The sequence below is a fragment of the Rissa tridactyla genome, chromosome 4 (assembly GCF_028500815.1).
Source record: "Rissa tridactyla isolate bRisTri1 chromosome 4, bRisTri1.patW.cur.20221130, whole genome shotgun sequence".
Classification (NCBI taxonomy): domain Eukaryota; kingdom Metazoa; phylum Chordata; class Aves; order Charadriiformes; family Laridae; genus Rissa; species Rissa tridactyla.
Genome location: NC_071469.1, coordinates 10,294,764 through 10,311,214, shown reverse-complemented (window position 1 = coordinate 10,311,214; position 16,451 = coordinate 10,294,764). Strand labels below are relative to the sequence as shown.

The 16,451-nt window shown below is 37.7% G+C and overlaps 1 protein-coding gene across 1 annotated transcript in view; it reads right to left on the bottom strand.

The window, feature by feature from the left end:
- Positions 1-16,451, bottom strand: part of SPON1 (spondin 1) — a 201,216-nt gene that overhangs the window by 125,119 nt on the left and 59,646 nt on the right. Inside the window, exons 4-6 of the mRNA XM_054201316.1 lie at positions 13,912-13,985; positions 12,482-12,604; positions 7,285-7,433 (exon numbers count right to left, since the gene is read on the bottom strand). Coding sequence (XP_054057291.1) covers positions 7,285-7,433; positions 12,482-12,604; positions 13,912-13,985 — 346 coding nt within the window. The remainder of the gene's footprint in view (positions 1-7,284; positions 7,434-12,481; positions 12,605-13,911; positions 13,986-16,451) is intronic.

The window sequence follows — 16,451 nt, the reverse complement described above, 5'->3', positions numbered from 1 at the left end:
ATAAAAAGGACATTTTGCACAAAATGTTTTCAATATCTGCCAGCTCTCACAATTCTCCAAATAGAAGAACCACACATGGAGTAACTGTGGCATAAGGACTGTGCTTTAATGACTAAGAGTTTATCCATAGCGCGATGATATTTTCAGAGTACTCAAATAAGCACAAATTTTCCTATTCATTTTTATTGGCCGACTGCATGAACTATTAAAAGCATGTTGAATCTTTCAGGTTTTGGACCAGAAAATAATACATCACTTAATATTTATTCATCAGAGCTTGATTTTGTAAAAGAGTGATTAACTTCAGTGGCTTTTAGACTAACTGAAGGTGCTTTGTACCAGTCCGAATTAGTAAAAATGATAATTATTTTCCAGTATGTACAGAGACTATTTTCACCAACAAAAGAACAGTTTTTCTCACTGAAATGGAAACAAAACTTTTATTAAAATAAAGACATGACTTTTTTTTTTTTTTTTTACCTACGTAGTTGAATGTTTCTTTTCTTTTTGGTATCTCAAAGCAAACATTCCACATGCTTAGTTATTTTTAAAGCCCAAACATGATTACTTAACAGTTGCACAAGCAATCAAAACTTGCGCAATGTAATTCCAGTTAGATAGTACAGTAACTACTGAAACCAAATACTAGCTTACTGATGGGAACATACAGTGACTATGTTGTTTATATAAGCCTACAGAAATAAAACTCACTGAATAAATTTAAATTTGTGGTTTTCCACCCTGTCTTCAGAAGAATAAGGATATGTAGCAACACAATTTATACACTGTTCTGTCAGAAGAAAGTTGATTTTCTCTTTCAGGCTTTCCTTTTAAAGTGAAGTGACCTCTAAGTACCTGCCTTATAAGTCACTAGTAAGATATAAAAGAAAATTAAATATTATTTTTGAAGTGGTGGAGTTTTTTTTAAATATTTCAATAGTTGTCAAGAAAAAAGGCACCCTTTAAACATGTATCTTTTCAAAATGAATGCTGTACTTTGACCTACATTGGTATCATGCTCACAGCAATTAATCCCATGGCCACAAAGAGCAAAATGGCACAGGATGCAACATCAGCTTTATTTCTTATTAGAGAAGCATGTCTTTATTATTATCAAATACTTAAAAAAAAGACGCAATTGGGATGAACAGGTTCTGTTTGTTTGGGTTTTTTAAACAAAGCACCACAAACTGTGAATCATCCTAATTACAGTTTCCAACAGAAGTTTATTAAAAGATGGAAGCCACCCTAGAAGAGGTGTTCTGAACCCTTTTGCATGAGTTATTTACTGGTAGATAAAGCTTCCCTTTATGATATAAATAGACAACAATTTCTTTTTGGCAGAAATTTAGCATAGTAAACAGGCATTTCAAAACTTCTAAATTACCACATGCCAGTTTTTAAATTATTATACAAGGCCTATCTTCCAAAAAGGAAAGGATGGAAAATCTACCACTTAACATTTTCAAAAAGCATAAGTAGTACTATAATTCACAATAGAGGTGTATGCACACAGCAATAGAGGAGTCTAACTGAGCAAACAAAAGTCTAAACACGAATTTGCAATTAAGCAGCTTGATCTGTCCAGAATAAGATTAAATACCATGTTAAAAACATGCGGTCAGGCTGTAACTAAAGCCGAAAGCATGCTGGGACGGTGTTACTACCTCACTGTTAGACCAAGTCCAAAACCCACTGAAAATTTCTGTGAGCTTTGCATAGAAACCTAACAGGCTTTTGGTCTATTTATATGAATAGTGACTGTACTTTTCATATTAGACTTTGTGGCCACGGTAATATTTCCCAAGCATTCCTGTCTTTTCAACAGAGAGACTGGTGCCTCTGAAAAGTGGCCGGGAACAAAAATTCTCCCTGGGGAGGGAGGAGGAAGGGCGCCCTGTGGGTACGTTGATGCCATTCGCTGAAGGTTTGGCTAAGCAAAGGTAGACATTCCAGTTGGCCAATTTCTTCTGGTTTCCATGAGTAACAATAGTAGCAGAAATACCAATAATAATAGGTGGCAAAAGAATCTAAGATCCTATATATGTTTTAATCTCTACCTGCAAAGAAGGCCAAGCCATCGTGTTTTCACTGATTTTTTTAGCTACTTTAAACAATCACAGACTAAACTACTTCTGCAGCAACAACTTCCAAGTGCAAAGTAGCCTTATTCTCAAACATTCTCAGGAGTGTCATGGTCTCCAAAGCTCAGAGTGTTCAGGGAGAATTTTTAGCTGTTCTATCAATCACAGGTACAACTCAGTTGAACCTCCCTGGTCGGTCAGTTAATTTTAACTTCTATAAGTACACGATAACAGATAATTCAACAATCAAAATTTTGAGCTTCTTTCAGTAAACATGATAATAATTTGCCTAGCACTATAACAAAAAGTAATCAATATACTGCAGATTCCTCTTTGTAATTCAGGTGATTTACCAGCTTCGGTCAGAGAAATATGATGACCCCATTTTTCGATGGAAGAACACAGCGCTGTGTTACAAAACAGATAATGAAATGGTAACTATTCAACTGAAATACTGAAATTACATTTCTTCAAAAGAAAAAAAAAAATCAATCAATCAGGATCAATCCAACAATGAAATGACTTTAATGCTGACTCTCTTTTCTTTTGTATTACATGGATATATTTAAAAACATCCAAACCAGAACTATTTTCTAAAGATAAATGTTTGGATAGAGTCTTAACAATGACCTATTCTAATCTGTAGAAAGTTTCGGGTATTTCAGGTTTCATCTTCAATTAAGAAATTGTCTTCACGTTAATTACCATGTGTCAAAAAATTTACAAGCATCTTACTGGAAAGCAGAACTTGCTCTTCTCAAGGTCTGCAGGCATAGGCAACTCTAATCGAGGCCACTGAAGGCAACGGAAGAAGTCATTCCACTTACTGACATTTCAGAGCGCATTAAACCAAACCTGTAAGAATGTCATCTATGTGTCTATAGGGAATAAGCAGAGAGTACAAACTGCATTTCCTGGCAATAGCGCCAAGGTACAGAATATTACTTATCTCGGTTTAAAAAAAAAAAAAAGGGTGGCAAAATTACTTGGTATTTATCTTCAAATAATTAAGCAAAACCAAATGAGTTATCTTAAGGTGTGAGACATTTAAATCAAAGAGGAATGACTATGTCTCTATTTTAATCTTGTTTCATCTGCCTAGGATATGACGCTTAGCATTACACTTTATTCTTTTTGATTCACGTTTTAACCATCTCATTCGTTTGTTTAAACAGAGTATCTCAATACGGATGCAGAATTCACCTTTCGAATTCTGTATTTGTTTCTGTCCAGGCAGTTTATCAAATAATAGGTTCTGTACGAATCAGAATTTCTGAAAACAAAGTGAAAGAGTGAATATATTTCAGAAATACGTGAGGTCAGTGAACATTCTTCTGCTCACATAATTCCTTTTCCATCCTCTGTTTGTTCATTTATAACCCCTGAAGTATAACGCATGAATTATCCTATTGTACACATCAACCACTTGACAGATTGTTTTACTAAAACTCTTATGTGCTGTGGCTTTCCTTCCAGGCTGCCAGGAAAAGTTTAACAAAAAGGCTGATTAGTTCCTTTAAGTTCTTCCAGATAAACAAACTACAAAGCAAGTTTACAGTACCCAGGACCATCCATGCAAAAATATCACACAGGCTCTTTACAGTAACAACACAAATCAGAGCATTGGAAGGTGCTCAGTCAAGAAGAAAAGCTGATGATGATTCAGCAGTCTGTCAAACGGGGAGCAGAAATGTTCACGCTTGAGAATCTTTAGTTAATGACACATAATTGTTAGGACACTTCTTAACAAAGCTCTGTTTAAAGAAAGCCTTTTTTTTCTTTGTCTCATACACGGATGGTAAATTTTTAGTAATAATTCATAAAAATCATTAATTCTTTTTCTTTTCTTAATAAAACCTTAAATAATGTCAATGACCCAGATGCTGGTTACATAAATACGTGTCCATGTATCGACCTAAGAAACTGCACACAAAACACAGCAGAAACACAGCAGATTTCCAAACCCAAGTCTGCCCATGAAAGAAGCGCGTTACCTGCTGGGGCTACGGCTGCACAGAGGTCTGGCTCCAGGCACCAGAAATAAGCACAGGAATTGCCTCTCTTGTGTTTTCAGAAAGCTCAAAAGCCACTTGGGAGAGTGATTTTAATGAATTGCATCCTCCCACCACCCCCACAACAGCAGGCTGGGGGAGTGACAGATAGGGGAAATAAAGGCAGAATAAGAAATGGCAAAGAGGGACATGGATCCTGCGGTACATTGCGAGGCGTGGGGAAGGAAACAATGCTACCAGATTGTAATTGATATTTCAAGGGAGAACGTGCAATAAAAAAACCCAAAAACTAAAAGCCTGAATGAAATATTGGCAAATTAGCTCCTGGCAACACTAGCTCTGCTGTCTTTGTTGCAGAACTTTACCTCACTACCTCTCAAAAATATAAGCGCAGCTTAAACTCAAGTTTAATGCAAAGAAACCAAAAGTCAATTAAACTCAATGGAAATGTTATGGTATTTGTTGATACGCTGCCTTGTTCTAGGTAATATCCAGTTATAACACCCGTTCGTTGCTCGGATTAGACTGAACCAGGAGAACGAGGGGAATTATGGCAGGTTTGATGCAATCAGACAGGCCTGATGTTGAAATGAAATGTGACATTCATTAATTTCACATGCGATTTCAGCAGCCCATGATATTGTAGCCAGTTGGCTATTTTATGTACTCCAAAAGTCACAATCACCTCTGATTTGAATCCAGAGTATAAATGCATCTCCTTTTTGCAAATACATGGCACATAATGACAAAGAACACAGAATTTGGAAAGCAGAGAGTCATGTTTTTCACTCTTTTCCATATTCCCTTCAAATTCACTGCCTCTTCCACCAGTGCTTGGTACGACCTTTCACAAGTGCACCTCTGCTTGTGCTCCATCCCTGCTCTCCCCATGCCCTCGCTGCCTCCGGACCAGACCTCATCTTTGTGTAGTTACAATTCAGATGCCCCAGACCCTTATTTATAAAGTATTTGTGAAGACTGTGTAAAGAAATTCTCTCTTTTTTAGTACAAAGATACTAATTAAGCTGATTTTCTTTATTTCATGTGGACTACTCACGAAAAACTTGATTTCCCAAGTAAGCAGCAAAAATGATGAATTATATGTGGTATATGGAATACTCTGTTATAATTTTAATCTATCTGGGTTTATATAGTATTACTAGGATAAAACTAGCTACTTTTCAGTAAAGATGCAAAGGCAAGTTCTCCAGGATCAAGGCCTACTTTCTATTCCCAGGTATGGCAAAGGTTTATTATAGGATAAAAAGAGTAACATACCCACCATCACATTTCCCCCAATATTCATCCTGGTTTTCCCTTTCTTATTCCCTACATATCCATTTAAAATATTAAATTATAAGCTGGTTTTATTCTATTTTTCTTGGGTTTGCGAGTTTTTTGTCAAACCCACCAGCTGTTCTTGTACCGTGATTATATACACTTCAACATCACAAAACAGCAAATGAAATTCAGTATGTAAAGCCTTTTGCTATACAAGTTTTCTTGTGGGCAAAACAGTCTTTGAGGTGGTTCTACACTGTCTGTATAAATATAATTGAATCTTTTTTTGTACGTCTCTATATAATTCTATATATAATCTAAGTGTTATCTAGGAGGCCTCGAAATACTGTCTCTTTAACACACAGCAGTTAACAAAAACGAATACGATTAATCAACAATGTCATCTTAAATACTGCTTTTAGTTTTGCTGACTTCATATTCAGACGTATCAAATATAGGAAATATCCACACAAATGTAGCGAAAATGATTGTGGGTATAGAGGGTTTCTTACATATGTTCAAAAATTAAGGAATAGTTTATTTTCTCTGAAAAACAAACCATTAAGGAAAGCATGCTTGTGATACATGAGTAATGATTAATAGGGAAAGGCATTTTTGCTCATTACTGAAGTGTAAAGTACTGTTTTCCATTTTCACAATATTTATTTTGATTTTTTTTTTGTTAAAATTCAAACCTTAGGAAAAGAACAGGCACTGAATGATTGAAACACAAGTAATTCTATAAAATTCCAGCTGTTTTGAAATCTTTAAGTCTCAGCACATTTGGCAGAAGCAGAAAGTGTCCCAGGAATACATTACAAATATCGCTTATCAATTAAATATTAAGTCACCCCTCTCACGGCATGCTAAAGGCTGGCACATCAAAGCAGGCACATGAAATGCCGAAACAAGCCCTTTGGCTCCCATTTTGCTGATGCCTGCGGTGTGTCCCTGCAATTCAATCCGACTATTCCGCCTCGGTCTAGGCCTCCTCCTCACCTGTATCACTTTATCAATCCAGGGAGAAAGTCAGGACGGCGGAATCAGACAGAGACTCCCGTAAACCAGATCTGTCGTTAACTTTTCTGCCTTTAACTTTTCTTACTGAACTGTATGTATAGCTCTGTTCTATGTTATAATATGGACATTCTTGCTGTCTCATAACTGAGTTCAGTTTCCAGTGAGTGGAATTTTGTGGAGGTAGATGTCCTAATAATAATCATCGTGTCCTGGTATATTTTATTTGGTTGTTTGTTACTTGATGTAACAAAATGAAAATCATCTATAAACTATTTAAAAGATTGATTTCCGTTCAGCTGCATCTATCCCCTGTATGATGATACACTGTAAAGGCTCTTTTGCCCTTAAACCATAATCCTCATTCATGAAATTTTATTAGTGCAGTTGTGTAAAGCTTTCCTGCTCAGCAACAAAAATCACCTCACTCCCCTGTAAGAGCATTTCTAACTCGAATGAATCTGCAGAAAATTGCAAATATGGTGCTTACCAGAAAAAAAAACCCAACCCCAAACTACAATATATTGTAAACTAAAAATCACGACTTCAAAAAGGAATAAGGCGTACTACTTGCTGTCTTCACGGTATTCTTTTAACAAACTCTGTCTTCGCAATTAAGCCTGGAGATATGAATTTTACTTTTCTATCTCTGATTCATGCCTTGCATGACACATAGATTTCCTAAGTTCAGAATACTGCAACTAACTTGTCCTTTCACAGACAAAAAGTTTTGCCAGGGCAAGAATGAGCCTAGAAAGATAAGCGGATCTCCTAATCTGTTTAATTGAAAATTAGCCAGCAAAATGACATTCACAGACATTGTCAATGACAAATCAGTCACAGGCTGAGGTAGGATGCTTTTTTTAAAGTATGCACTGAATTACACCTACTTGCTGTCGAATTTCTTCTTCCATCTTTACTGGGGACCCCAACTCTGCGACTTGTTTGACACCTTCACTTGCATATCCTCCATACTCCCAAAGGATGTAGTTCTTCGAGTGAGAACTACCGATGATCGCAGACCAGTGGTTGGTGCGTCCTTTCAGGGGGAAAAAAAAACCACCAAACAACAACATCAACCATCAAGACAGCCTCAAAGCATAATTCCTCATTTTTTATTAAAGTGAAAGGTTTCAAGTGCGCAGTATTCACCAGTACCAAGCTTTTGCAGGTGTTGCACGCTGTCAGTTCTCACTGACATCTTTACACCATATCTTAACAGTTATAAGAAAAAGCCAGTGAACTACAGAAATAGACCATGAAGGGCCAGAAATTACTGGATATAACAACACTGGCAGAAATGGTGGGAAAGATTGTTTTTCAGCTAATCAAGCAGTCTCCTCAAACAGATAGGCTTAGTATACTTTTTCTTCACCAAAGACTTCACTTCTTTGGGAAGTTTAAGAATACTTTAATTTTAGGTTTCCGTGTAAAATATTTTTGAGGATGAAACCTGCAAGGGGAGACTTCAGTGGTCACACAAAGATTAAACAGCAATTAAAGTCCTTTACTGAGAGATACTGGTTTCTAACAGTCCACTAGGTTTGTGTTTGAGTGGTGACAGCAGACTACCAGCAAAAAAGGTAGATATAAGCGTGATTACACTATCATTAAATGTTACGGATTTTCATTTATAGCTTTGTGCCCAAACATTATCAGGCACAGAGCTATGAAGGGCTCACAGCCAGAAGCCTCCACTAGCAGCTTCCCGCTGAAACAGAGGTGAAACATTTGCTTTCTATGGGCAAATGGTGTCCAGCGCTTCTTCCAGGAAACTTCTGAAATACTGGTAAAGAACTGCTTTTATTGGCACTGGCATAGCTGGTTTTTCGCTTCTGCATACTTTTTACATGTACCATGTCTCCTTCCCCCACCCTCACCCCAACCATTAGCAGGGGTTCCCTTTAATTTAGTAAGGGAGCGAAGAAGTGAATTTTGGTGCTTCTGTATTCACTGAGTTTGCTTGCTCAATTTTCTTACAGTCTAAGAGTTGTAGAGCTAGGCAAAAGGATTCCTGTTTCTCATCTTGCTGAATGGAAAAAGAAAAAAAAAATGTAAAAGTTTAACGAAGAAATGTTAGAGAAGTCTGGATAAAATTGAAAAGAGAATTGAGCAGAAATAAGGAGTCACAGAAGTCCCACAGTACTGGAAATAAAAATGAATTCACTAAAGTGTCAAATAACACTCTGCAAAGTTATGGGCTTAAAGGAAAGGGATGAGAAAATTAGCTGCTCACATAAGCAGACAGTCTTGTAACAGTGCAAAGACTGTAAGAGATGAGGGAGACAGAATGATGGAATGAGACAATATTTAACATTTTTCTTAGCAATGCAAAAGGTAGAGAGCAGCAGTAGAACCAGCTGAAAACTAGAATGAATGAAAAATGAATAATGAAGTAAACAAAAGGAACGCAAATTTAAGATGTGAAAGGTGGGACAACAAAATTGAAGAAGACAGCGCAGAGAACTGAATGGATAAAGTCAGATGCAGGGACCTAATCACAGGAGAACAGAAAATAGATTAGAAATAAAAAATGAACTCCAATGGTAGGGGTAAAAAGCTAGAAAAGTGTAGCAAGCAGAACAGACAGATGAGGGAGAGGGCCTAGCAGCACAGCAGAAAAAGCCTCCATAGTTTCCCTAGTGCTAAACTTGGACCAAAATACACCCACTGAGCTCTGAAGGCTTGATGTTTTCAGAGTCCATTAAAGCTAAATACTACTTGAGCCCAAATGGAGAAAAACCAAAACTAAACCTCCTCCCCACCCAGGTAACAGCTGAAGAGACTACAGTGTCCGAAGACGGCTTCTTGATTTTAGGTCTAGTAACTGTTCCTTAAATATACACTGGCACCTTGTCAAACCACAGAGATACTGTCATTCAGCTCCAGCAATGGGACCGCCAGTTTTGCCCATTCTTTCTTCCTAGCTCACAGGTCTAACTATGTCACGAGTCAGAGAGGGCAGCTTTCCCTGAAACACAGTAAGTGACGCTGAAACTCATTGAAAGAGAAAGTTCCACGTAGTCCCTACAAAAGAAAAGCGTATCACTACAGAGAGGAACCAGAGTGCCTTTAAGTCTTTAGTAAAATGGTTAATCAATTGTTCCATGTGCTCCAAAGCTTCTCACGCTCCCTGCCCTAAACAGATGAAGAACCTCTGATGTCTTTGCAAGCAGAGCCCAGCCTTTTCCACTAAACACCACTTCCTAAAGATACTGGCTCTGCAGAGAAAGCAGCTGGCCCACCTACTTGCCCAAATGAGCCGTTCGAAGTATACTGCATCTACCCCAAACCTTTTACAAAACGTGTGCAACATTTGCAAATGTTTCACTCCTCACCTTGAACATCACAATCTTGATGAGAACGAAGATACAACTCCGTGCAGTTTCTTAAGCCTTTTCCTCTAAACGTCAAAGAAACTTCTCTACGTGAAATAATCTGAGCAGTACAAGGCCAGAACTAGTTTGCATCGCCAGTCCAATGTCACTATCCAATACTTACGACGGCAAACAGAATACTGACAGCTTTCCAATGGTGTTATTTCCCTTCCTTTTTGTATGAGTAGTTTCTCAATTTATTCACTTATACGTGTATTTTTGCATAAAGACCAAGTGTCATCACAACATGAGAATGTATCCTCTGACATATTTTGCATATGTGCCATATCAAATCACAATGGAGGGCCTATATAATTCTGTTCTCATATACGGGTGATACACAGACACAACAGATGCTTTTAAGCCACAGGGCATATGTAAGCACAAATCTTTCTGACTGGCAAAATGTGATAAGAAATTTAATAGTTCCCCTCGTGCCAGATTTAATAACAAATGAAATACTCAGCCTCCAGTAGCCCTATTATCAGGAGTTGTGATAACTTGCGAAAATTACCTGAAAAGCATGCTCACTTTTTTTAATCCCTGGTTTGCAAATCAGTTTAATTTTTTTTTTTAATTTTTTTTTTTTCAGTCTGTCTGAGATCCATGAAAGCAACATTGTTTTAAGAATTAGTTTTTGAAGGCTTTCTACAGCCGTGGTACACCTCTCTCCATTCACTCCACAGTGGGCACGCTCACAACACCAATGTGCTGCAGCGGTTTCACTCTAAGCAATGCTTTATACAGTAGGCACACCTGATAACTCCTAAACAGACGATACATTTTTAAATTTAACGGAACAGACGTATTTTAAGTGCACTGGTATAATAAATGTAAAATTATTCATAATCCATGGAATCTGCGAAAGCCTCAAAATAGTTCCGCAGGATTAAAAGTTTTGCACTGTAACTTCCAGAAACATTTCTGTGTAATAAATACTTTATTTGGCAAAAGTAGTTCTTTGGAGAAAAGCTAAGCAACAGAGTACATATTACTTCAGGATTTTTAAAGCAAATCAGAAGATAAATTAAAGAAAAAATGCAAAATATAAGTTTTATGGTCTGCTTTCTATTTCAGCCATACTGATGGTATAAGAGTATTTTTTCTGTGATGGCTTGGCAAATAATTAGTGATTCACCACAGTCCATCATAAATAGCATTTTATTTTAATGTAATTACTGCACAAGTGCAACACTTTAAGGAATAATGTCAATGACTAGCTTTCATTTTTAACATCACTACATCTGGATGAGATCTTCTCAACTTTCAGAAGTTTCAATGTAAAATCTTATCCATTGTTATTTCTGGGCTTAACCATGCTAGTATTGCATGGTTATCTTTTCACTTTTCCATGTTTTTAAGTGAAACATTAATATAATTCACCGCTTTGTAACTGGGGAGAGATAGCAGCCTACAGAGTCCGCTATATTGTGGCAAACTATCGCAACTTGCTCATTTTCAGTCGTGCGCCCATACTCTTCGTGTGTTCACTGACTTGGCTTTAAAAGAAAAGGCCGTTTATCCCCAGTATTACATCATGAAGTCACAGTAATTTCATAGTTTTCAATCATTTCCTCATGCCCTATTTCTAAACACCAGCTGAATCCATACAAATAACGCATATAAAGCGTCACACTCAGCAGATATATAAATCATCCAATAGCCTATAAGAGCATTCCTGCAGTTACTGAGTTTGGCTCATTTTATCTCCCATGTATTACGCTGACAAACGACATCTGAACAATGCTACATTCAACTGAAAATGTATGAGAGACTCAAGACAAGCAATATTGCTTAGGCTGTTCAAACTATGAGCTGATGGACACACAAACCATATTTGAGTTATATGACGATATTCTGACACTGTGACAATAATAATAACAATTTTAAAAATCGACGTATAAAGTCTATATATAAAACATCAGCCGCAGAAAGCATAACAAAGTTTAAAGACCAGTAAATGTGACTCACGTTCTCAAATCATTTCCTAGCCTTTATTGACACAGACTGCGGAGGCAGTAATGAAAGAACAAATGCATAATACACGTGTTTTTGTAACTTCAGCTTTTTACAGTTGCTTGGGTTATTGCAAGAAGCTCTGATTCTGTAGTTCAGAAACTTTAAAAACCCAGACAGGCAAAGCTCAGAATACAAAAACATGTATTTTATCTGTTTATTCAACCAACAAAGACAAAAAAGATACAATATTCTAAGGTCTATATATCTAATTAACATCTTCAGGCAGTAAGATGCAGTGCTCACCAAAACTAACTGGGATCTTTCAAAAGAATTTGAAGGAAAATATACTGCCTAGAATGGCATGGTTGTAAAATCAAAATGTTAGCGCGTTGCCCATCCTTTGTTGCCTTTTTCTTAAAATCTCATTTCCTAGCTGTACTTTATAAGCCAGTCTAAGCTTTCACTAAAAAAAAAAAAAAAAAAAAATTAAAAAAAGAAATCACAAAGAAATCTTAAAAATATGATCTTACAAACACTTCTGTTCAAAATGTCAAGCAAATCAACAAATTTGTAATGTATAGCATTCACAGAAAGATCCATGGATTTTCAATACTGAACATCAGCGGTATTCCATGTATGTCATAATTTACACTGCTGAGCTGTAAATAAGTAATGTTACGTCATACAACAAGCTCCAACCCTCTTCGCAGTCCCTATATGGTACAACAATAGTATAAAGAATGATACTCACGTGGAAAATCTTTGGGATGTGTTTTTTCTGACCAGTTTCCATAAAAAGTTAGCCTGTATTTGGCAGTTCCACAGGCACAACAATCTAAAATTGGTTTGTCAGTCACACCTTCTGAGGCCGAGTCTGAAAAAGCAGCAGAATATCCATCGAAAATGGTTACAACTCAAAATCAACAGATGACAGCAAAACTGCCATAGTAAGTACTGCTATAAATAAATCCGAGTTAAACACATTATTTTTTTTGTTTATTTTTAAGCTGGGCTACACTAGACTAAACTAGAACCCTGAAATACCTGCATCATAAGTGGATGTAATGATTTAAATCTACATTTTTAAATAAGAAGGCACTACTATTTCAGTCGTCTTCAGATTCAAAACCAGTTTGTTTCTGTTTTTTATCTGATATGGACAAAATCTCAGCTGATCTCAAAACACAACAGGCCTGAAACTTCTGGACAGACAAAGCATCTAAATTCTCCAGTAGGATTCAATAACCAACTGCAACTCTTAGGTTTAGGAGAGGATTAAATAGCCCAGGATTCAATAAACTAAGGGGCCTGGAGACAAAAGGGTTTCACATGAAGACCAGCTAAAGAGTTGCAAGTATCACATTTAGGGGAAGGCAAGGAAGGTTGTATAAGGAAGAGTGTATGTGATAAGGAAGAACATAACTGAATATCCAAAATTTCATAGAAGCATACAATGGTTTGGGTTGGAAGGGACCTTAAAAATCATCTAGTTCCAACCCCCCTGCCGTGCCATGGGCAGGGACACCTCCCACTAGACCAGGCTGCTCAAAGCCCCATCCAGCCTGGCCTTGAACACCTCCAGGGATGGGGCATCCACAGCTTCTCTGGGCAACCTGTTCCAGTGCCTCACCACCCTCAGGGTAAAGAATTCCTTCCTAATATCTAATCTAAATCCTCCCTCTTTCTGTTTCAAACTGTTACATCTCATCCTATCGTTACACTCCCTCATAAGGAGCCCCTCCCCACCTTTCCTGTAGGCCCCTTCAGGTACTGGAAGGGGCTATAAGGTCTCCCCGGAGCCTTCTCTTCTCCAGGCTGAACAACCCCAACTCTCTCAGCCTGTCCTCACAGCATAGGTGCTCCAGCCCTCTGGTCATCTTCGTGGCCCTACGCTGGACTTGTTAGAACAGGTCCGTGTCCTTCTTATGTTGGGGCCCCCAGAGCTGGTTGCAGTACCCTAGATGGGGTCTCAAGAGAGGAGAGTAGAATAGAGGGGCAGAATCACCTCTCTCGACCTGCTGGCCATGCTTTTTTGATGCAGCCCAGGATACAGTTGGCTTTGTACCTTTGAACCTGGATGAAACTGTTCAAGGCCTCAAAATTTTAGTTTGATATGACAAGTTAAGAGAAATATGTAGAACATGACAAGGAGGTTCAGAAAGATATTTTACTTTACCTTACCTTGTTCACAAATTTTTTTGGTGAGAGAACCCTCATCTTGAAAATAAATTATGCGCTTCTGCACTATACTGGCTCTATAAAGGAAAAAAAAAAAAAGATTAAAAATATATCTAAGCCTTGAAGGAAGAGGAAAATGCATGGCAAAGTAGCAAAAGGCCAGAACTGGACTGCTAAGACCTAGGCGCATTTCCCTCTTCTGGCAATACATATACACAATACAGGACTGCAGATGGGATATTTTTATTTCAACTTGCATTTGAATTTCATCATGTTTTACAGAAACTCGGGATGTTATTACCTTTAGAGGAGTGATCATAGTCGTATGGTGAGGATCTGTGGTCTTGAAATGCATGATGGTCAACTGAATAGTCAATATTTCAATCAAATCTTATATTAAAATACTGAAATTATATTCAATTTCAGAAAAAATAGCATAGCTAAAGCAAGCAGCTGTTTGTAGGAAATTACATGGCATTCTGAAGAGATAAATACTTCTGATATATGACAGCAATTCAGTGCAAATATCATGCAAGACAGAAGTTAGAAAAAGAGCTAGCATAAGCTAAAGTCTTTTAAAAGCAATTCAAAGCTTCCAAAAGATAAGCCACTTTAAAATTAATTAAATATAGAATATTTTGTTAAGGCTTGTAGTTCAAATGCAATGTAAGTTCATAAGCCTCAGTATGGCTTATGGGGGTAAGGGGGGGGAGGAGGCAGGTAGGCTAAATCTGGAAATGATAGGAGGAAAACCAGAGTTACTGAGCAATTTTATTTTTTACAACTGGAATTATACATCTGAAATTGAGATGATTTTTAGCCTCCCATCTAAGGGACCATAAGTTGACTTTTTCATCAAAGATCTTCAAGTCAGCATAGCACCAAGCCCAAGTTCTTCTTGCAGATTGGTATCATAACCACCATATGGTAAATGTCAAAACCAATAATCAACTGGAAAATACATTCAAATGGCTCGGGTGACTCCTTCCAGTCCTAAAAAAACTTAACTAGCTTTTTTGACCATTCTTTACCTACAAAAAATTTAATTCACAGGTAAACTTTATCTTCTTTCAATAAGAAAACAGAATTTGGTTACATTCAAAGACATTCTTTGGACAGAGAGTTTTCTGAGGAGAACATGCTTTGGGAGCTGGCACTCTTTGTTTACAAGTAAGGGAGCACATTCTTCCAGCAACAGTTAGTTCCATCGCCTGTATTTAAAACTCTAGACCATACTCCTGTTTTACTCAACTTTACAGTGAAAAAATTATTTTGATCTCTCTAGAGTTGTTCCTCACCCATACCAGTTGAAGTAAGAACAAAAATAAGACTGTATACATTTAGAATGGTTCTTGTAGTCATATAAACCTTTCTTTGACAATGTTTCACCCCATAAAATTTCCAAAAATATGATGCAATTTTATTGTACTGGATGAGGGGATGGAATGCAACCTCAACAAGTTTGCAGATCATACTAAACTGGGGGAGTAGTTTACATGCTGGAGCATAAGGCTACTATTTAGATTCCAAACAGACTTGAGAAATGGGTTGGCATGAACCCCATGAAAAGTCAAAGGCAAAGTCTGGCACATAGGATGGAATAATGCAGTTACAACAGTACAGTACAGGGCACCTGCTAGCCAAAGAGCAGCTTTGCAGAAAAGGCCTTGGGGGTCTTTGGTGGACGAGCTGACCATGAACTAGCAGCGCGCCACTGCTGCCACAGCCACCACCAGTCTCCTGGGTGGTTTCAGCAAAAGCATTGCAACCTGGTCAAGGATTTGACCAGGATTTGGATTTCTTCCCCTCCATTTGGTACTTGAGAGACCACATCTGACATATTACATCCAGTTTTTGTTTTGGCTGCCCAGTTAGAGAAAGACATTTCATTGCTAGAGAAGTCCAGTGAAGGGCCATCAAGATGATTAGAGGAATGGAGCCCATGATGGCTAAGTGGAGGCTGAGACAACTGGGTTCACTCAGCCTAAAGAAGAAAATGCAAAGGAAGGATCTTACTGCTTGTTGTCTTCAGCTACCTGTCGGAAAGGTACAGAAGAGGTAGAGCCAGATGATTCTCAGAAATGCAAGGCAACAGACAAGTGGGGACACAAGAAATGCCATGGGGACACAAGGAAAATCTTTCTCATCATGAGGATGGTCAAAGTGATCAAGCACCAGAACGGGCTGCGTAGACAGTTTGTGCAATCTCCACCCTGGAGATACTAAACACTTGTTCAGACCCATGCCTCAGCAACCTACTCAACCTACCTGATGTAACAACGCCTACTTCAAGCAGGCAGGTGCACTAAATGATTTATAGAGGTCCCTTCCAACCTAAATAATTCTATGATCCTATGCTTTAAATATAATTTTAAAGAACAGGATTTCCAAAGCTTACTCAAAAAAACTCCACCACTTAGAAGATCCAAATAAACAAAAAATCAGCTGCTTTATAAAGGAGCTCCCAAATCTGCAGATAACAAAGTTATTACAAGTGTTTAATTTGAGAAGCAGTTATTTTAGAAATAAACTGTAGAAAGATT